Source organism: Neoarius graeffei, chromosome 9 (genome assembly GCF_027579695.1).
Source record: "Neoarius graeffei isolate fNeoGra1 chromosome 9, fNeoGra1.pri, whole genome shotgun sequence".
Classification (NCBI taxonomy): Eukaryota; Metazoa; Chordata; class Actinopteri; order Siluriformes; family Ariidae; genus Neoarius; species Neoarius graeffei.
In genome coordinates, this window is record NC_083577.1 from 40,836,996 (window position 1) to 40,859,698 (window position 22,703).

The 22,703-nt window shown below is 40.1% G+C and overlaps 1 protein-coding gene across 2 annotated transcripts in view; it reads right to left on the reverse strand.

Moving 5' to 3' along the window:
• Positions 1 to 22,703, reverse strand: part of plcl1 (phospholipase C like 1) — a 169,250-nt gene that overhangs the window by 38,617 nt on the left and 107,930 nt on the right. The window contains exons 4-6 of one of the 2 annotated variants that reach the window (XM_060929491.1): positions 13,358 to 13,720; positions 9,748 to 9,951; positions 8,892 to 9,140 (exon numbers count right to left, since the gene is read on the reverse strand). In XM_060929491.1, the coding sequence (XP_060785474.1) occupies positions 9,102 to 9,140; positions 9,748 to 9,951; positions 13,358 to 13,720 (606 nt within the window). In that variant the 3' untranslated portion in view covers positions 8,892 to 9,101. Of the gene's footprint in view, positions 1 to 8,891; positions 9,141 to 9,747; positions 9,952 to 13,357; positions 13,721 to 22,703 lie in introns of those variants that run through there. The other variant, XM_060929490.1, reaches the window with a different exon arrangement.

Here is a 22,703-nt window from a genome sequence, read left to right on the forward strand (position 1 = left end):
TAAAATAAAACTAACCCAACCCCTAACAAAACACTAACCCAAGCCCTAAAATAAAACTAACCCAAACCCCAACAAAAAGCTAACCCAAGCCCTAAAATAAAACTAACCCAACCCCCAACAAAAAGCTAACCCAAGCCCTAAAATAAAACTAACCCAAACCCCAACAAAAAGCTAACCCAACCTCCAACAAAAAGTTAACCCAAGCCCTAAAATAAAACTAACCCAACCCCCAACAAAAAGCTAACCCAAGCCCTAAAATAAAACTAACCCAAACCCCAACAAAAAGCTAACCCAAGCCCTAAAATAAAACTAACCCAACCTCCAACAAAAAGCTAACCCAAGCCCTAAAATAAAACTAACCCAACCCCCAACAAAAAGCTAACCCAACCCCCAACAAAAAGCTAACCCAAGCCCTAAAATAAAACTAACCCAACCTCCAACAAAAAGCTAACCCAAGCCCTAAAATAAAACTAACCCAACCCCCAACAAAAAGCTAACCCAAGCCCTAAAATAAAACTAACCCAACCCCCAACAAAAAGCTAACCCAAGCCCTAAAATAAAACTAACCCAACCCCCAACAAAAAGCTAACCCAAGCCCTAAAATAAAACTAACCCAAACCCCAACAAAAAGCTAACCCAAGCCCTAAAATAAAACTAACCCAACCCCCAACAAAAAGCTAACCCAAGCCCTAAAATAAAACTAACCCAAACCCCAACAAAAAGCTAACCCAAGCCCTAAAATAAAACTAACCCAACCCCCAACAAAAAGCTAACCCAAACCCTAAAATAAAACTAACCCAAGCATTAAAATAATACTGACCCAAACCCCAACAAAAAGCAAACCCAAGCCCTAAAATAAAACTAACCCAACCTCCAACAAAAAGCTAACCCAAGCCCTAAAATAAAACTAACCCAAACCCTAAAATAATACTAACCCAACCACCAACAAAAAGCTAACCCAAGCCCTAAAATAAAACTAACCCCACTCCCAACAAAAAGCTAACCCAAACCCTAAAATAAAACTAACCCAACCTCCAAGAAAAAGCTAACCCAAGCCCTAAAATAAAACTAACCCAAACCCCAACAAAAAGCTAACCCAAGCCCTAAAATAAAACTAACCCAACCCCTAACAAAACACTAACCCAAGCCCTAAAATAAAACTAACCCAACCTCCAACAAAAAGCTAACCCAAGCCCTAAAATAAAACTAACCCAACCCCCAACAAAAAGCTAACCCAAGCCCTAAAATAAAACTAACCCAAACCCCAACAAAAAGCTAACCCAACCTCCAACAAAAAGCTAACCCAAGCCCTAAAATAAAACTAACCCAAACCCCAACAAAAAGCTAACCCAACCTCCAACAAAAAGTTAACCCAAGCCCTAAAATAAAACTAACCCAACCCCCAACAAAAAGCTAACCCAAGCCCTAAAATAAAACTAACCCAACCTCCAACAAAAAGCTAACCCAAGCCCTAAAATAAAACTAACCCAACCCCCAACAAAAAGCTAACCCAAGCCCTAAAATAAAACTAACCCAAACCCCAACAAAAAGCTAACCCAACCTCCAACAAAAAGCTAACCCAAGCCCTAAAATAAAACTAACCCAAACCCCAACAAAAAGCTAACCCAACCTCCAACAAAAAGTTAACCCAAGCCCTAAAATAAAACTAACCCAACCCCCAACAAAAAGCTAACCCAAGCCCTAAAATAAAACTAACCCAACCTCCAACAAAAAGCTAACCCAAGCCCTAAAATAAAACTAACCCAAACCCCAACAAAAAGCGAACCCAAGCCTTAAAATAAAACTAACCCAAACCCCAACAAAAAATTAACCCAAGCCCTAAAATAAAACTAACCCAAACCCCAACTAAAAGTTAACCCAAGCCCTAAAATAAAACTAACCCAACCCCCCACAAAAAGCTAACCCAAGCCCTAAAATAAAACTAACCCAAACCCCAACAAAAAGCTAACCCAAGCCTTAAAATAAAACTAACCCAACCCCCCACAAAAAGCTAACCCAAGCCCTAAAATAAAACTAACCCAAACCCCAACAAAAAGCTAACCCAAGCCCTAAAATAAAACTAACCCAAACCCCAACAAAAAGCTAACCCAAGCCCTAAAATAAAACTAACCCAACCCCCAACAAAAAGCTAACCCAAGCCCTAAAATAAAACTAACCCAAACCCCAACAAAAAGCTAACCCAAGCCCTAAAATAAAACTAACCCAAACCCCAACAAAAAGCTAACCCAACCTCCAACAAAAAGCTAACCCAAGCCCTAAAATAAAACTAACCCAAACCCCAACAAAAAGCTAACCCAACCTCCAACAAAAAGTTAACCCAAGCCCTAAAATAAAACTAACCCAACCCCCAACAAAAAGCTAACCCAAGCCCTAAAATAAAACTAACCCAACCTCCAACAAAAAGCTAACCCAAGCCCTAAAATAAAACTAACCCAACCCCCAACAAAAAGCTAACCCAAGCCCTAAAATAAAACTAACCCAAACCCCAACAAAAAGCTAACCCAACCTCCAACAAAAAGCTAACCCAAGCCCTAAAATAAAACTAACCCAAACCCCAACAAAAAGCTAACCCAACCTCCAACAAAAAGTTAACCCAAGCCCTAAAATAAAACTAACCCAACCCCCAACAAAAAGCTAACCCAAGCCCTAAAATAAAACTAACCCAACCTCCAACAAAAAGCTAACCCAAGCCCTAAAATAAAACTAACCCAACCCCCAACAAAAAGCTAACCCAAGCCCTAAAATAAAACTAACCCAAACCCCAACAAAAAGCTAACCCAACCTCCAACAAAAAGCTAACCCAAGCCCTAAAATAAAACTAACCCAAACCCCAACAAAAAGCTAACCCAACCTCCAACAAAAAGTTAACCCAAGCCCTAAAATAAAACTAACCCAACCCCCAACAAAAAGCTAACCCAAGCCCTAAAATAAAACTAACCCAACCTCCAACAAAAAGCTAACCCAAGCCCTAAAATAAAACTAACCCAAACCCCAACAAAAAGCGAACCCAAGCCTTAAAATAAAACTAACCCAAACCCCAACAAAAAATTAACCCAAGCCCTAAAATAAAACTTACCCAAACCCCAACTAAAAGTTAACCCAAGCCCTAAAATAAAACTAACCCAACCCCCCACAAAAAGCTAACCCAAGCCCTAAAATAAAACTAACCCAAACCCCAACAAAAAGCTAACCCAAGCCTTAAAATAAAACTAACCCAACCCCCCACAAAAAGCTAACCCAAGCCCTAAAATAAAACTAACCCAAACCCCAACAAAAAGCTAACCCAAGCCCTAAAATAAAACTAACCCAACCCCCAACAAAAAGCTAACCCAAGCCCTAAAATAAAACTAACCCAAACCCCAACAAAAAGCTAACCCAACCTCCAACAAAAAGTTAACCCAAGCCCTAAAATAAAACTAACCCAACCCCCAACAAAAAGCTAACCCAAGCCCTAAAATAAAACTAACCCAAACCCCAACAAAAAGCTAACCCAAGCCCTAAAATAAAACTAACCCAACCTCCAACAAAAAGCTAACCCAAGCCCTAAAATAAAACTAACCCAACCCCCAACAAAAAGCTAACCCAACCCCCAACAAAAAGCTAACCCAAGCCCTAAAATAAAACTAACCCAACCTCCAACAAAAAGCTAACCCAAGCCCTAAAATAAAACTAACCCAACCCCCAACAAAAAGCTAACCCAAGCCCTAAAATAAAACTAACCCAACCCCCAACAAAAAGCTAACCCAAGCCCTAAAATAAAACTAACCCAACCCCCAACAAAAAGCTAACCCAAGCCCTAAAATAAAACTAACCCAAACCCCAACAAAAAGCTAACCCAAGCCCTAAAATAAAACTAACCCAACCCCCAACAAAAAGCTAACCCAAGCCCTAAAATAAAACTAACCCAAACCCCAACAAAAAGCTAACCCAAGCCCTAAAATAAAACTAACCCAACCCCCAACAAAAAGCTAACCCAAACCCTAAAATAAAACTAACCCAAGCATTAAAATAATACTAACCCAAACCCCAACAAAAAGCAAACCCAAGCCCTAAAATAAAACTAACCCAACCTCCAACAAAAAGCTAACCCAAGCCCTAAAATAAAACTAACCCAAACCCTAAAATAATACTAACCCAACCACCAACAAAAAGCTAACCCAAGCCCTAAAATAAAACTAACCCCACTCCCAACAAAAAGCTAACCCAAACCCTAAAATAAAACTAACCCAACCTCCAAGAAAAAGCTAACCCAAGCCCTAAAATAAAACTAACCCAAACCCCAACAAAAAGCTAACCCAAGCCCTAAAATTAAACTAACCCAACCCCTAACAAAACACTAACCCAAGCCCTAAAATAAAACTAACCCAAACCCCAACAAAAAGCTAACCCAAGCCCTAAAATAAAACTAACCCAACCCCTAACAAAACACTAACCCAAGCCCTAAAATAAAACTAACCCAAACCCCAACAAAAAGCTAACCCAAGCCCTAAAATAAAACTAACCCAACCCCCAACAAAAAGCTAACCCAAGCCCTAAAATAAAACTAACCCAAACCCCAACAAAAAGCTAACCCAACCTCCAACAAAAAGTTAACCCAAGCCCTAAAATAAAACTAACCCAACCCCCAACAAAAAGCTAACCCAAGCCCTAAAATAAAACTAACCCAAACCCCAACAAAAAGCTAACCCAAGCCCTAAAATAAAACTAACCCAACCTCCAACAAAAAGCTAACCCAAGCCCTAAAATAAAACTAACCCAACCCCCAACAAAAAGCTAACCCAACCCCCAACAAAAAGCTAACCCAAGCCCTAAAATAAAACTAACCCAACCTCCAACAAAAAGCTAACCCAAGCCCTAAAATAAAACTAACCCAACCCCCAACAAAAAGCTAACCCAAGCCCTAAAATAAAACTAACCCAACCCCCAACAAAAAGCTAACCCAAGCCCTAAAATAAAACTAACCCAACCCCCAACAAAAAGCTAACCCAAGCCCTAAAATAAAACTAACCCAAACCCCAACAAAAAGCTAACCCAAGCCCTAAAATAAAACTAACCCAACCCCCAACAAAAAGCTAACCCAAGCCCTAAAATAAAACTAACCCAAACCCCAACAAAAAGCTAACCCAAGCCCTAAAATAAAACTAACCCAACCCCCAACAAAAAGCTAACCCAAACCCTAAAATAAAACTAACCCAAGCATTAAAATAATACTGACCCAAACCCCAACAAAAAGCAAACCCAAGCCCTAAAATAAAACTAACCCAACCTCCAACAAAAAGCTAACCCAAGCCCTAAAATAAAACTAACCCAAACCCTAAAATAATACTAACCCAACCACCAACAAAAAGCTAACCCAAGCCCTAAAATAAAACTAACCCCACTCCCAACAAAAAGCTAACCCAAACCCTAAAATAAAACTAACCCAACCTCCAAGAAAAAGCTAACCCAAGCCCTAAAATAAAACTAACCCAAACCCCAACAAAAAGCTAACCCAAGCCCTAAAATAAAACTAACCCAACCCCTAACAAAACACTAACCCAAGCCCTAAAATAAAACTAACCCAACCTCCAACAAAAAGCTAACCCAAGCCCTAAAATAAAACTAACCCAAACCCCAACAAAAAGCTAACCCAAGCCCTAAAATAAAACTAACCCAAACCCCAACAAAAAGCTAACCCAAGCCCTAAAATAAAACTAACCCAAACCCCAACAAAAAGCGAACCCAAGCCTTAAAATAAAACTAACCCAAACCCCAACAAAAAATTAACCCAAGCCCTAAAATAAAACTAACCCAAACCCCAACAAAAAGTTAACCCAAGCCCTAAAATAAAACTAACCCAAACCCCAACAAAAAGCTAACCCAAGCCCTAAAATAAAACTAACCCAAACCCCCACAAAAAGCTAACCCAAGCCCTAAAATAAAACTAACCCAAACCCCAACAAAAAGCTAACCCAAGCCCTAAAATAAAACTAACCCAACCCCCAACAAAAAGCTAACCCAAGCCCTAAAATAAAACTAACCCAATCCCCAACAAAAAGCTAACCCAAGCCCTAAAATAAAACTAACCCAAACCCCAACAAAAAGCTAACCCAACCTCCAACAAAAAGCTAACCCAAGCCCTAAAATAAAACTAACCCAAACCCCAACAAAAAGCTAACCCAACCTCCAACAAAAAGCTAACCCAAGCCCTAAAATAAAACTAACCCAACCCCCAACAAAAAGCTAACCCAAGCCCTAAAATAAAACTAACCCAACCTCCAACAAAAAGCTAACCCAAGCCCTAAAATAAAACTAACCCAACCCCCAACAAAAAGCTAACCCAAGCCCTAAAATAAAACTAACCCAAACCCCAACAAAAAGCTAACCCAACCTCCAACAAAAAGCTAACCCAAGCCCTAAAATAAAACTAACCCAAACCCCAACAAAAAGCTAACCCAACCTCCAACAAAAAGTTAACCCAAGCCCTAAAATAAAACTAACCCAACCCCCAACAAAAAGCTAACCCAAGCCCTAAAATAAACCTAACCCAACCTCCAACAAAAAGCTAACCCAAGCCCTAAAATAAAACTAACCCAAACCCCAACAAAAAGCGAACCCAAGCCTTAAAATAAAACTAACCCAAACCCCAACAAAAAATTAACCCAAGCCCTAAAATAAAACTAACCCAAACCCCAACTAAAAGTTAACCCAAGCCCTAAAATAAAACTAACCCAACCCCCCACAAAAAGCTAACCCAAGCCCTAAAATAAAACTAACCCAAACCCCAACAAAAAGCTAACCCAAGCCTTAAAATAAAACTAACCCAACCCCCCACAAAAAGCTAACCCAAGCCCTAAAATAAAACTAACCCAAACCCCAACAAAAAGCTAACCCAAGCCCTAAAATAAAACTAACCCAACCCCCAACAAAAAGCTAACCCAAGCCCTAAAATAAAACTAACTCAACCCCCAACAAAAAGCTAACCCAAGCCCTAAAATAAAACTAACCCAAACCCCAACAAAAAGCTAACCCAACCTCCAACAAAAAGTTAACCCAAGCCCTAAAATAAAACTAACCCAACCCCCAACAAAAAGCTAACCCAAGCCCTAAAATAAAACTAACCCAAACCCCAACAAAAAGCTAACCCAAGCCCTAAAATAAAACTAACCCAAACCCCAACAAAAAGCTAACCCAAGCCCTAAAATAAAACTAACCCAACCTCCAACAAAAAGCTAACCCAAGCCCTAAAATAAAACTAACCCAACCCCCAACAAAAAGCTAACCCAAACCCTAAAATAAAACTAACCCAACCCCCAACAAAAAGCTAACCCAAGCCCTAAAATAAAACTAACCCAACCTCCAACAAAAAGCTAACCCAAACCCTAAAATAAAACTAATCCAATCCCCAACAAAAAGCAAACCCAAGCCCTAAAATAAAACTAACCCAAACCCCAACAAAAAGCGATCCCAAATCCTAAAATAAAACTAACCCAACCTCCAATAAAAAGCTAACCCAAGCCCTAAAATAAAAGTAACCCAAACCCCAACAAAAAGCTAACCCAAGCCCTAAAATAAAACTAACCCAACCCCCAACAAAAAGCTAACCCAAGCCCTAAAATAAAACTAACCCAAACCCCAACAAAAAGATAACCCAAGCCCTAAAATAAAACTAACCCAAACCCCCACAAAAAGTTGACCCAAGCCCTAAAATAAAACTAACCCAAACCCTAAAATAAAACTAACCCAACCACCAAGAAAAAGCTAACTGTCTCAAAATATAAAAAAAATTATAAATTTAACCTAGATTGAATGCTGTCTATATATTTAACCAAGGTAAAATGTGGTCCACCAATTCAACCTAGGTTGAATACAGGTTTAACCTGAGAATGGATTTTACCCCTAACAGACATGTTCTAATTCAATACTGGAGCGATTTGAATAATTTTTGTCCCTGGTAAATATTTGGATGCAAAGCCACGGGGATAATAGGGCCCAGGTTAAAAATCTCAGAATTTTCTTTTACGTAACTAGCACGTGTACGTATTAACTGACGATAAATAATAAATAAAATTATTCCAAAAATCAACAAGTGCATTAACCAGTGTTTGTCCCATCAACGATTAAAATGACTAAGCCCACTATAATTTTTTTTTTTACTTTTACCATTCCTTGTGAATACTGATATTTTGTTAAGTTTTAATATCTTCCATTTACAAAATAATAATCTAACTCTAAACAACAGGTTTATCAAATGATAGCAGTGTCTTCTTTTGATGTTTCAGGCCAAAGTGTTTTTATCCAGCCTCACACAGCTGACAGATATTTATTCTTCAGGAAGTACTCAGTATTCCCCCTGGGTGTTTATGCAAATATAAAATTCAAAGTCACAACTTGAGAGGTTTAGCTTCCTTCTGTCCATCAGTAGTATCTATCTGAAGGCATTTTGTGGATATATTAGAGATATAACGAAACACAAATTCATTATTCCGAATGAAAAGATTGTGTTCTAAACAGAAACAGACATACAAGCAGGAGGCACACGTTTTTTGTTTGTTTTTTCCTAGAAAGCTTGCCAGAAAGGTTCACAGGGCATCTGGTTGAGACTAGAGGTGTGCAGCAAGACTGGTGACCACAAGTAAAAAGTCTCACTCACTGGCCACTTTATTAGGAACACCTATCCACCTGCTGCTTTCTGCAGTTCTCTAATCGGCCGATCCCTTGACAGCAGCACAATGCATCAAATCATGCAGATACAAATCAAGAGCTTCAGTTAATGTTCATTTCAAACATCAGAACGGGAAAAATTGTGATCTCAAAGTGTGACTTTCACTGTGGCATGGGTGTTGATTTGAGCCAGATGGACTGGTTTGAGTATTTCAGAAACTGCTGATCTCCTGGGGTTTTCACACACAACAGTCTCTCGAGTTTACACAGAATGGTGTGAAAAACAAAAAACACTGAGTGAGCGACAGTTCTGTGGGTGGAAATGTCTTGTTGATAAGAGAGGTCAGAGGAAAATGGCCAGATTGGTTTGAGCTGCCAAGAACGATATAGTAACTCATATAAGCACTCTTTAAAACCGCGGTGAGCAGAAAAGCGTCTCAGCATGCAACAGCAGAAGAACACATTGGGCTCCACTCCTGCAGCCAAGAACAGGAATATTAGAATCAAGAACAAGTTCCTATTAAAGTGGCCAGTGAGTGTAAAGCTCAAAGGAGAAACAACGAGCACGTTCATTAATGTGAGGAGTTTACAGTGTTCATTCATTTGTCCTTCGTAACTGCCTTAGTAATGGGGATTAATATAATGGAGTATGTTAGTCTAGTAGTTTGTTTATAGTTTGTCAATAAATTCATTCAAAAATACTGTGGGCAGGTACAAGCAAAAATAACCACTGCTCAAGTGGGATTGAAAAAAAAAAAAAAACAGTCCAGGTTTAAATCTGATTAGAAACAGAGATATGAATATTTGAATGTTTCGAGCACTAAGATACAGATACAGATAATGACACTGCGTGTCTGTAATCTGTCTCCAGAACAGTTCAAGCTAAAGAAAGGCTCTGGCTTCCAAGATCTGTTTCTCCTTAAAATTGTTAGACTTGTAGCTTAGGAAAATGCAATCGATAAAGCCAGGCTTAATCCTTCTGTCTCTGATGTGTCAATTACAGAGCTTTACAGTCATTTGAGGATATTTTTTCTCAATAAATTACTGGACATGTGAGTTAAGCGAGTTATGTGAGTTATTCACCGTGTCATAGGCATTAAGCAGCTTGCGTATGGTGTCGTTCAGGTTTGCAAGTGGCTCCAGGCAGGGATAACCGTCTTTCAGGATCAGGCTGGCTCCTGGGGAACCGTCAGGGCTCTGCAGCCTTGTGGACAGACTCTGCATGCACTGCTTCAGTGTGGACACTGGAGGGAGTCCACATTGCTCTTTGAACGCCACTGTAGCACTCTACAGAAAAGAAGAAAGAATAAATAACTCACTGGTGGCAGGATCATTCACAAATACACATAGAAACACTTAAATGCAATAAAACAAACATGAGTAAGAAAGTCTACTTTCATGTTTTCTATCTACATAGTGTAGTGACCAATCGTTGGACACTTCCTGTGAAATAGGTGCTGTAATTAAATAATCGTACATTCTTTGTTTTGGTTCTCTGTTATTGTTGTGTAGTATAGTGACGGTTTCAGAAGACCAGCAGGAAGCTCTTGGTACTTATTATTCAGTTATTAATATTAAAGAATGCCCCGCCTCTCGCCCAGAGTCGGCTGGGATTGGCTCCAGCTTCCCCCGCAACCCACACAGATAAGCGGTATAGATAATGGATGGATGGATAATATTTAAATAATATTGGCTGGCTTTTTTCATGGTATATCAGATATATTCCATTCAGCTAGATATTGAATGAGTTGAAGATGAGTAGCTGAATGGAATATATCTGATATACCACAAAAAAGCCAGCCAATATTATTATTATTATTATTATTATTATACATACACATTCAATGGAACAATTATAGATTTTACAAAAAGTTAAAGACGGGTGTAACTTATCAATATTGAATGCTGATTCTGATCAAATGTAATTCAATGTTGTGTCAATCCAGTGTACAAAGTCAAAGTTCTAACCATAAAAATGGTACAAGTCCAAAAAGCCTGAACCACAACCCAACTTATATACAAGCTATGTAGGTTGACAATTCAAGTTCAAAGTTACTTTTGGTCATAGTTAATTGTTACATTGCAGTTGTTCAAAACAAAAGGGCTTTGCTGAGTGAAGTCCACGAGTGAAGTCCTCTTGTAAAAGTCTCCGTCACTTTTCCTCACCTCCAAGTCAAACTTTGATAATAGTTCTGCTATTGCTCTTTTTTCCAGTTTTTCGATGTCTGTTGGTATGTTTTTCTCTTGTAAATATGTGTGAAGAATATCCAGTGAAGTTTTGGTAGCCTTTCAGGTGTTCAGCGCATCTGCCTCTTTAAATCTTCTGCTTTTAAAGAAGCAAACCTCGCGGTCATGTTTGCGTACAATCTGTCACAGTCACTCACTAACGCGGAAGTTTTACATCTCTGACGTGTCTCTTTTCCAGTTTTTCTATGTCCGTTGGTATGTTTTTCTCTTGTAAATATGCGTGAAGAATATATAATGAAGTTTTGGTAGCCTTTCAGGTGTTCAGCGCATCTTTTGTTTCAGTTTTCAGTTTATTTAATTAGTGCTTAATCCGAGCACTTAATTAACCCTGTCTTCTCTCTTTCCCAGCAGACAAAGAAATGATTGTGTGCATGCACAACAGAAAAGTTGTCACTGGATCGTCACATGAGCTCCAAAGCGTGACGTCGTGTGGTCTTGACAATGTGAAATATTATAACAATATTGCACGTTCATTCTCCATCGGGTAGAGTGGCGTAATACATGGAGGATAAGTGATATGATAACAATATTGCACGCCATCAATAAACCCGTTAGAAGGGAATAGAATACATGTTTTTATTCCATGGAAAAAGTGGCCCATATGTATAATAATAATAAAGAATATTATTTAGAAACTACTTTGAATTATTCAGCCACTACAAGAAACGAGAGTGAAGACTATAAGCCTGGGCATCCACCTGGATCCTGGGAGTTTAAAGGGTTATCTCAGCAAGTCTAATTTTATTTTTCTCCTTTCTGCATTCCCTTCTTGTCCTACAGAGGCATTTAAATCAACCGTTCTACACCGACTGGGTGGCACCACACAGTGTATTTGAATGCAATCTAAGTACAGCAATGGATAACAGAAAAACAGCATGATCACAAAAAGTAATCAGTGACTGGGTTCATGCTGTACTGAAAAATGTACAGTTTTATCAGCTTTTATCAGTCTCTTAAGTTTTGTTGAGCTTACTTACATGGTTTGAATGTGACCAAGTTTTATATCACTTCTTATCGCATTGGAGTTTTCCACCTGTCCATAACATACCTTTTGTCATTATTATCATAACCTCCTCTGTGTGTGTGTGTGTGTGTGTGTGTGTGTGTGTGTGTGTGTGTGTGTGTGTGTGTGTTAGATAAGTGGTTCGATGAAAGATATTTATACATGAGGAACAATCCTGCTCTCCTGCTTTCTTAGTACAGGCAGGCAACATTTGGGGCCCGTTTACACGAGGACGCTGTCGGGTAAAAACGACTAAATATTTTATCAGAAGTGCCTTTCATCTACACGGGGACGGCGTTTCCGAGGCTGAAAAACGGAAAAAATTGAAAACGCCTTCCAGAGTGGATAAGTTAAAAACAGCCCCCGTTGCATATCCGTCTAAACTACCCAATACGCGAAACTCTGCTCGGATCTGCTCACGTCGGGTACGCGTTTACGTCATACATATGTCATATACTGTACATGCCAGCCCGGGAAGTAAGAAAGTAAGTAAAAAATTAAGAGCATGTCTGATTACATCGATCCAACGGACCTTCAAGCTGCTCTGGCAGCTTTAATAAACGTCCAGGAGTCCTTCGAACATCTATACCGAATCTGCACATATACCGTTAATGAACAGAGGCGGGTATAGTATTATGCTCTTACTTTTTTACTTACTTTCTTACTTACCATAGCCAGAGTAGTCAAAGTTTTCGCGGCGCAGATGTGCAGATCAGACAAGACGGAAGACGTTGCGCATACATGCAGACATAGCGGAGGTCTTTCACAGCACCACCTAGCCGCCTGGCATGCACATGCAATTGAATTCCACACATTTATGCGTCACCGTATAGACGCAGATTTCCTCCTTGAAAACGGTCGTGTAGACGCGGAAAAAAGTGAGAACGAAAACGGACTTTTGCGTTTTTGTTTCAGACCGTCCCCATGTAAAGTGGGCCTTAATTCCACAAAATACCACACACGTACATCACATCAGTGACTCAGGAAGGGAAGTCCTGTCTGCTCAACATAGGAACGAATGGACACCGAATGTAGACCAACCTACACGTTTTTTGTTTCATTTTTTATTCGGCCCAAAGGCTTGAAATCTATTTAAATAATTAGATATAAACAGAGGTCATATTTAATTTCAGATACAGTCATATTTATCCAGCAAACAAACAGTTGGTTACGGGTTTTTACATCATCTTGGTTCTCGCTTCTGCTGCTTGTTTGATCAGAATACACTGTTTATTTTAATTCATTCACTAGTGCATATTATTTTTCCACCAACCTATTCTTCCTCTCACATTTATTTTTCCATATTATATTGGTACACATAAATTGCAGAATAAAATACTGTATATATTGGTGTAGAACAGAAAAAAATGAGTAATGATCCTTTGATATATTCACTGTAAAATGAATTAATCAGAGTTCTGGGAATCTACCAGTCACACTTACCAGTGCGTTCTCTCGCAGGTCAGTGGCCTCTCTGAGTGGCAGGCCGGCAGAGCGAAAGGTGTCGTCTAACACTTTGATGGCCGTGTTTCGGAGGGTGACATACTCCCTTCCTCGACGCACTCCTCGCTTCACAGATAGGCCCCGTCTATGAGCCTTGCCTCCACCACGGCGGTTAGTGATAGCCACGTGCACAAACAGACTGGCGTGCGGTAAAGGCTCTCCTGCCAGGCACAGCAGTGGCACATTCCTGTAGCCAGGCTGTAGGCATTCAAAAGCGATGGTGTACTGGCCAATAAAGTCATCACCAATATAGTCATCATCCAGTACGACAAACCGCAGCAGTGCCAGTTCTGGCATGTTCACCTACAGAGGGAGGATTTTAAAGCCCACACACACTAATAAATAAAAAGCAGAAAACTCAACATGTTAAAATATTTTTTTGACATTTGCATTTTTTGAAGTCTAATTTGGAATGTTATAATTATAGGGATTTTTAAGCGCACTCAACCACACACAACCACTGTCTGGATAAATCCAAATACTAAGCACCAAAATACACATCTACTAAAGATGTGCTCGTATTAAACTGGATTTTTATCCAAAAACGAAATTTACGTACAGTTTGTGCACCATTTTAATCTCAGGTTCACAGTAAGTTGTGGTAAAATGGGCTGCTCTTCCAATAGTGTATATCGATATCAGCAGATATTACTCATAATTTGTTATCAAGGCCAATATGTTGTCAACTCTGTTCATTTATTTATTCAACAGAATTCAGAGGACAAATGTGCCAGTAGGAACAATGCTCAATCCGTGCAGGGTTCCTCTCCTCAAAGCTTTAAATGAATAGCCGTGTTTGGAAAAACAGAATGTGTGCATGACACAGCATATATTCACACACACACACACACACACACACACACAGGTGAGTAAGCCAGACTTGTGTGTGTTTGTACATGTTTTAAAAGCAGGACATACCAAAGAAAAAACAGCAAGCAAGCAAGCAAGCAAGAAGAAAGAAAGAAAGAAAGAAAGAAAGAAAGAAAGAAAGAAAGAAAGAAAGAAAGAAAGAAAGAAAGAAAGAAAGAAAGAAAGAAAGAACATTGTAGACAACACAAATGTATGGCTGTATGATGTATAATATTATAAACACTAGTTCTGCAATACAGAAATCATAATTGTTTGTTTATTAATTGTACTTTATCATTTTTAGATGATTGTTTATCATGCTCATTGTACTTCATCACTTTTCTTCCATATTCTACATCATAAACCTTTTCCTAAAATATTTCCCGAATATATCCTAAAATGTAGAAATGTCTTTGAATTAAAACAACACCGCTTCTTAGTCACATCAACTAGGTGTGCTTTTATAGATTCAATATAAGACTATTAGACTGAAAATGAATGACTTAATATTTATCATGTCATTAAAATCATATCAGTCATTAAAAAGCAATTTCTAATATTAAACTATTGTGATCATAATCTAATAATAAGCGTAAGATACAAATACAGAGAGATGGGTATCATTAAGGATATACTGCTCTCTATGATGAGTGTGTTTAATGAAAAATAGCCAAACTCTCTGAAGTGTGTGTGTGTGTGTGTGTGTGTGTGTGTGTGTGTGTGTGTGTGTGTGTGTGTGTTAATTGTGAAGCAACAGCCACCATAATGCCACAATAAGATGCATTTAATCCTCATCCCAGTGCGGTAATCAATGAGGGTCAGAATGAGTCTTAATTACACTGAGTTTGATTCCTCAAACATATGAGCATTCACAGGCAAAATAGCCTTTTTAATTGATCCAGGGACAACTTGTCCTTATTTGCATTCCTTAATTACAGGTTGACTATGATCTGTGTTAGCAGTAGCATTAATTGTTGCTTCTATAATTGCGGATCTGAGAGAGCAATTTGCACCTACAGTACGTGCCATTACTGAAGCTACATCTTTAATGACAGGTCTTAAGCTGGGCATACACTGTGCGATTTTTTCAATCGCGGTATTCAGCTGCTGCTCACACTGTACGAGTGAATCGCAGCTTACGATTCCTGTTCTCACACTATACGATCCGATGCTCGGATGCGATGCTCGGATCCGATGCTCAGGATTTCAAACAGGTTTGATTTTCATCCGATCGATCGGGAGGAGGTCGTGAGGTGTTAATCGCTTGTCGTTACCCCATGTATACTACACGATCCGAGATGCACGATTGAGCCAAAACTCGGCCCGATCTCCAAAATAGTTGCACGAGTGAAAATCGTGTCAAAATCGGGACAAAAATCGCAGTGTATGCCCAGCATAAGTCATTAACCTTATTATAGCTTTATAACACTGCATATTTGGAATATCACAAAAATTTTTTTTACATAATTTATCAAACGCTTCATCACCGATGTTCAACAAGCTCAGAGTCGTCATCTGGTCATTTTCACACGATTACTTTTTAAGATCATACAAACGGAGAGCAAAGTCACTTTCATAGGCAACTACAGTATATGCTAATTGATACCATACTTCAGGAGGAACAAAGTCACACCTATATAAACATACAGTACACTCACTGAGCACTTTATTAGGAACACCTGTACACCTACTCATTCAGGCAATTATCTAATCAATCAGTCATGTAGCAGCAGAGCAATCTATAAAATCGTCCAGATACGGGCCAGCAGCTTCAGATAATGTTCATATCAATCATCAGAATGAGGGTAAAATTGTGATCTCAGTGATTTTGAATGCAGCATGATGGTTGGTGCCAGACGGGCTGGTTTGCATATTTTTATCACTGCTGATCTCCTGGGATTTTCACACACAACAGTTTCTAGAGTTTACTTAGAATGGTGCAGTAAAGAAAAAACATCCAGTGAGCAACATAAACACCTTGTTAATGAGAGAAATCAACTGAGAATGGTCAGACTGGCCCAGGCTGACAAAAAGGCAAATCAGGTAACCACTCTGTACAATTGTGGTGAGCAGAAAAGCACCTCAGAATGAACAACACTTCAAACAATGAGGTGGATGACCGACAACAGAAGACCGTGTGAGGTTCCCCTTCTGTCAGCCAAGAACAGAAAGCTGAGGCTGCACAGGCTAACCAACAGTGGACAGCTGAAGACTGGAAAAACATACCCTGGCCTGATGTATCTGAGTTTCTGCTGAGGAGGCACACAGAGAGCAGGGTCAGAATTTGGTGCCAACAGCATGAATCCATGGACCCAACCTGCCTTGTCTCAACAGTCCAGGGTCTTGGCACACTTTGGGCCTGTTAATACTAATCAATCGCTGCTTGAATGCCATAGCCTATTTGAGTATTGTTACAGACCATGTGCATCCCTTCATGGATACAATTTACCATCTTCTATTGGCTACTTCCAGCATAATAATACGCCATGTCACAAAGCAAAAGTCGTCTCAAACTGGTTCCATGAACCTGACGATGAGTTCAGTGTTCTTCAGTGGCCTTCCCAGCCACCCGATCTGGATCCAGTAGAACGTCTTTGGAATGTGGTAAAACAGGAGATTCACAGCATGAACGTGCACCTGAAAAATCTGCAGGAATTGCATGATGTAATCGACACGGTCAACATGGACCAAAATCTTGAAGGAATGTTTCCAACATCTTGTGGATTCCATACTACGAAGAACTGAGGCTGTTTTGAGAGCAAAGGGAGGCCCTACTCAGTATTATTGTCTCTCATCTCATCTCATTATCTCTAGCCGCTTTATCCTGTTCTACAGGGTCACAGGCAAGCTGGAGCCTATCCCAGCTGACTACAGGCGAAAGGCGGGGTACACCCTGGACAAGTCGCCAGGTCATCACAGGGCTGACACATAGACACAGACAACCATTCACACTCACATTCACACCCACGGTCAATTTAGAGTCACCAGTTAACCTAACCTGCATGTCTTTGGACTGTGGGGGAAACCGGAGCACCCGGAGGAAACCCACACGGATAGCACTACATACGTCTGTGTCTATGTGTCAGCCCTGTGATGACCTGGCGACTTGTCCAGGGTGTACCCCGCCTTTCGCCCGTAGTCAGCTGGGATAGGCTCCAGCTTGCCTGCGACCCTGTAGAAGGATAAAGCGGCTAGAGATAATGAGATGAGATGAGACATTAAATACGTTTCTATTTAAATACATTCTAAAAAAATTATTTGTTCTTTTAACTTAAAAAAAAAGTTAGTAAGGCCACTCATTTTATATTATCTGGTTGACGGATCCACCGAAGTGCTGAGAAAAGGGCCGCTTGAAAAAAAATATTCAACTTTATTTTTAATTTTTCCCCCGCCGATCTCTCAAAAGATACCGATGTGAAAATAATTTTATTTAATCTAAATTAAACGTTAAATCGCATCTTTATCATGACCAGGCCCGCCGACAGGGGGGGACAAACGGGTTGTCCCGGGCCCAGGAATGGGGAGGGCCCAGAACTGGGCTCTCATGAAGTTGCGATTAAATTATTTTATTTCATTTCATTTCAAAATGTGTTGATTTGGGGGAGAAATGTGCTATATTTGCATTCAATAAATGATTTCTAGATTTTTTGCCTTTATTGTCTTTGAAAAAGGCATCAAGAACCCCCTACCACCCCTAATGCAAAAATGGTTTGGTCTGACTCTTTGATTAAGGGGAAAAAAACGACATCATTCGATCATAGCGCTTCGACAATCAGCGTGCGTGCCATTTGCCAACATGCACAAGTCAGGAGCACAGAAAAGAAAAGAGAAAAAGAGAGGAAGAAACCAAGAGACTCAGGGGCTCACTGCATAAATATTTTAAAGATTTGGATGATGCAGCAGGTACTAGCAAAGGCAGTGGGGCAGCTGAGCCAGGTAAGACACAGCCAACTTTTTCCAGCCCCGTAAAGTAACCCCAACCAAGGCACGCGCGGCACGCAATTCATGTTACAAACGAGGGGAGAGCAAGTCATACTGAAGACCATATCAAACGCACAGGGCATTGAATCATTTCATAACCACAACGGCTTAATAACATTGTGTTTCATATATCTGATTGAAGCTAAGAATATTCACATATCCCGCCGTTTCTCGAGCGGTGTGTTGTTCTCTGCTTTTCACACTGGACAGTACGCACGTGCAGTATACTATGTTCGCCCCCAGCCCTGCCCGAAATCCCCCGTCCATCGTTGCTCCTTCAAGAGCACCCCAATCGCGTGATTATAGTAGACTATCCACGAGTTTAGGAAGGCATTGCGGGGGCTGTCGCATGCAGGCTTGGGGCGTAACGGAATACATTTAATGTCGTTCGGATAAAGGATACAAAATAACAGTAACCGCTTATTCCGTTACAGTACAGGGGGGAAAGATTCAGTGAAATTGGGGATTACTTCACAGGATCACAATGTGTGTGAGGTTGCTGGTTTGGGGCGCTTTTTTTTTGTTAAAATGTTAAAACTGTAAAAATGTTGAAATGCTAAAATGAAATGGTTGTTGACCAGTTGAATGGTTTTTGAATACCTGTCATTTAAGGGTTGGAGTGATAAGAGAGGTGGGTGTGTGTGTGTGGGTTGGCCCGGGGGGGGGCCCATTCAGAGCATTTTGTCCCGGGCCCAGCCAAAGCTGTCAGCGGCCCTGATCATGACCATTTGATACCTCGCGATACAACTTGTCATTTTTTTGGTCACTGTATTGACCCCACTGTATTCGTGTCTCGAGAGTTCCCAAAGTGCATTGCGAATAATGGCGGCGTCCAGGAAGCGTGTTCATGCCATGTGAGAAGAATCGAATAACAAATCACAATGACTTCGTTCGTGCAGGTTCGTTTAAATGGGGGACAAGCTGCATTTAAGCAGTCTGCCGAAGGAGAAACTGTCGGTGAGTTTATTATGCGCGTGGCAGACTGTGCTCTGGCCGATATCCTGACCATTAGAGTCGGCAACGATGGTCATCGAGCAGGTTTGACACAAGCCGACCTACAGATGCCCATGACAGTTGTAGTGGACGAACTTGGTTACAAGTTTTTTACAGCGGACATAAGGATCGATCCAGTTGCAACAGATAAAAAAAGTGACAGTTGCCCATCAGCATTTGATGTCCTCATGAATGTCCAACGAAAGTACACATCCTTGCCCGCAAAAAGGTATGACAAATGGCTGAACTTAAATTAATATTTGTTTCATTAATATGAACGCATGTCAATATTTCAACTGGAAACTTCTTTTGGTAGACTAGTACATATATTTTGGGTTAATTAATTTCAACAAATCAGCCAAAAATTTTAAGTGCATTATTATTATTTTTTCCTCCGACACATTTTTTTCATTTAAAGAAAATAATTTTTTTTCAATCTTGTAGCCTTATTTTTTTTCTTATTTCGCCCTACATCACACAATTTGACCTGAAAAATCCGTCAACCAGAAAATAAAAAACGAGTGGCCTAACCGGGCTGCCTAAAAATTTTGAGTTCACTGAAACTCATACAGTAAGTTAGCACAATGCTACTTGATTGCCTCATTGTGCTAACTTCCTGTATGAGTTTCAGTGAGTCAAAATTTTAAGGCAGCCAAGTAACTAACTTTTATATGCTAAAACAAGTAACTTTTGCAGTATATTTGTAATGTGCTTTGCAATCCGAGTGTTAATTTGTCAGGCATTGCTGAATTTACGTTATTCCTATGAGAAGTTAGTGGTTGTGTGCTGCACTATCATGGGTCATGTAGGACATTGCTAGCACTATTACATAGATAGGCATTTAAAATACAGTGACCAGACGTCCCGGTTTGTCCAGGACTGGGCGTCCCGAGTCCTGACAAATATCTGTAAAACACTAAAATGTCCCGGTTTTCAACATCTCATCTCATTATCTCTAGCCGCTTTATCCTTCTACAGGGTCGCAGGCAAGCTGGAGCCTATCCCAGCTGACTACGGGCGAAAGGCGGGGTACACCCTGGGCAAGTCGCCAGATCATCACAGGGCTGACACATAGACACAGACAACCATTCACACTCACATTCACACCTACGGTCAATTTAGAGTCACCAGTTAACCTAACCTGCATGTCTTTGGACTGTGGGGGAAACCGGAGCACCCGGAGGAAACCCACATGGACACGGGGAGAACATGCAAACTCCGCACAGAAAGGCCCTCGCCGGCCACGGGGCTCGAACCCGGACCTTCTTGTTGTGAGGCGACAGCGCTAACCACTACGCCACCGTGCCGCCCTAAAAAAATAATAATAATAATAATCACATATATCGTATGTTTATCATGTTCTGTCCCAGGCATTATTCCCTAACCCAATCAAAAAACAAACAATGCACCATGCATCTGAATTCAACACTGATTTGTCTGAATGTGTGTCAGTCAATCAGTGGCTCTTGCTATGACACTTGTAGCTCGGTCTGATTGAATCTGTCACTAACGGTTTGCTCTGATGCTGAAGAGAAAGTCAGTGTTTTCTAAAGACCTCTGGGAGACTAACCCATTTCTTCGTGAAGCAACCGGCTACGAAAGTGCTGCGTTCTGTACATACTGCAAGTGCACATTTTCAGTCTCATACGGTGAAAAATCCAATATAAAAGATTAAGACGGACAAACATCAGCGATGGCTCCAAGTGAGAAGTTGCACCGTTGTGGCCTATGACATTGCGGGGCAATCGCCAGGGACAGTGAACTGAAACGGGCTGCTCAGGAGAGGAGCTGAGCCTACAATCTAGTGTTCTTCTTAAAGATATGTTTCTTTAAAGGCTCTTTTGTGGTTTGTTGTTAGCAAGGTGCAACAGTGGTTTAATGTTTTGACGTTTTAATCTTTGTAAACTCGCCATTTTTAAGTTAATTCTGTGATTAAGTTGATTCTGTGAAAATTACAGAGTTGAGAGCAGCAATAAAACTCACTGTGACCAGCTGGTGACACTGCATTGTGAGAATGCAAGTTAAAGTTATTTTTATGGTATAAAAACTGTGAGAAAAAAACGGGTTTAGTTATTTATAGGCTATTCTAAGATTTTTGCTCATTGTTTTGTTGGAAAAAAAAAAGCTGGCAGCCAGCACTTGTGCACACTTTCAAATACGCACACTTATGTTTTGAAAGGTATTCGAGTATCAATAAATGTTATATTACACAAGTGCAATCCTTGAGTTTTGTGTTTATTATAGTGTTATTATATAGTTTTCAAATACGCTATGTTTTTGTGGATGACGTTGAAGGGTGTAGTCACTAGGTGTGCTGAGCGCTGAAATGATTGTCCCCCATCTTTATAAAAATGCCAATGGTGCATGTATCATCGTGTACATGTGCACGTGCATGAACCTGCGGTACATCGAAGGGTCCCGGTTTTGGGGTTTGAAAATATGGTCACCCTAATTTAAAAGAAAAAAATTAGTGCTGTCAAAAATGTCGCGTTATTAACGCGTTAACTTGACTCAATTTTAACGGCGATAATTTTTTTATCGCAAGATTAACGCTCTGTGACATGATGTAGGTTTTTCATAAGCTTTTGAAACTGCCAGGAACTTGGAACAGAGACTTTGCTTAGAAAAACGATAGCAGCTAGACTGTAATGCCACGCCCCGCACAGCCAGAGTCCTCTGCCCTCCTCCCCCAAAAGAACCAGCGCGGGCAGGGCGCGCTAGTAGAGATGGGATTTATGGCTCTTTGATGGAATCCGCATCTTTGTGATCCGTTCTTTGAAAAGAGCCGTTCAAAAGACTGGCTCATTTGGCTCTTTTTAAATATTTATTCAGTTTTAAGAAGACAGCGTCTAAAGAAGCCAGATCCCTCTGAACTGTAAACTCAATGCTATCCCAGAAATCCTTCCTGTAATATGCAAATTTGGCCACCTCCGATTGGACAGCGCGACGCATCAACAGGCAGAAAGTGTAAAAGTACAAAATGTGTTAAGTGAGCTGAAACAGTAAAGATCAGATTCAATGCAATGTTTATCAACGAACAACTTAAAGTTAATATAATAGTGTACTTTATATTATAATCAAGCATGTCAAGCCTACCGTCACTGTGTAACCTGTCTCTCTGATTAGAGTTGTAGACTAACTCAAGCAGTAGATCACTTCACTCATGGTTCTTTTGCTAGCCCCGGTGTTCGGCTTAGGTTTCACTTTGCAGTGGCTGTGTCAAGACGTGTTATGCTTTGCAATAAAAAAAACATTGGTACAAAGCAAGCCCATTCACTTTTTTATGCTGATAAGAGAATTACAATGGTTTTTCATGTGACAAAAATGTGCGATTAAATTGCGATTAATCGCGAGTTAACTATGACAGTCGCGACATTAATCGCGATTAAATATTTTAATCGCTTGACAGCACTAAAAAAATATATATATTCAGCAATTTCAAACATAAGAGATCATGGAAAGC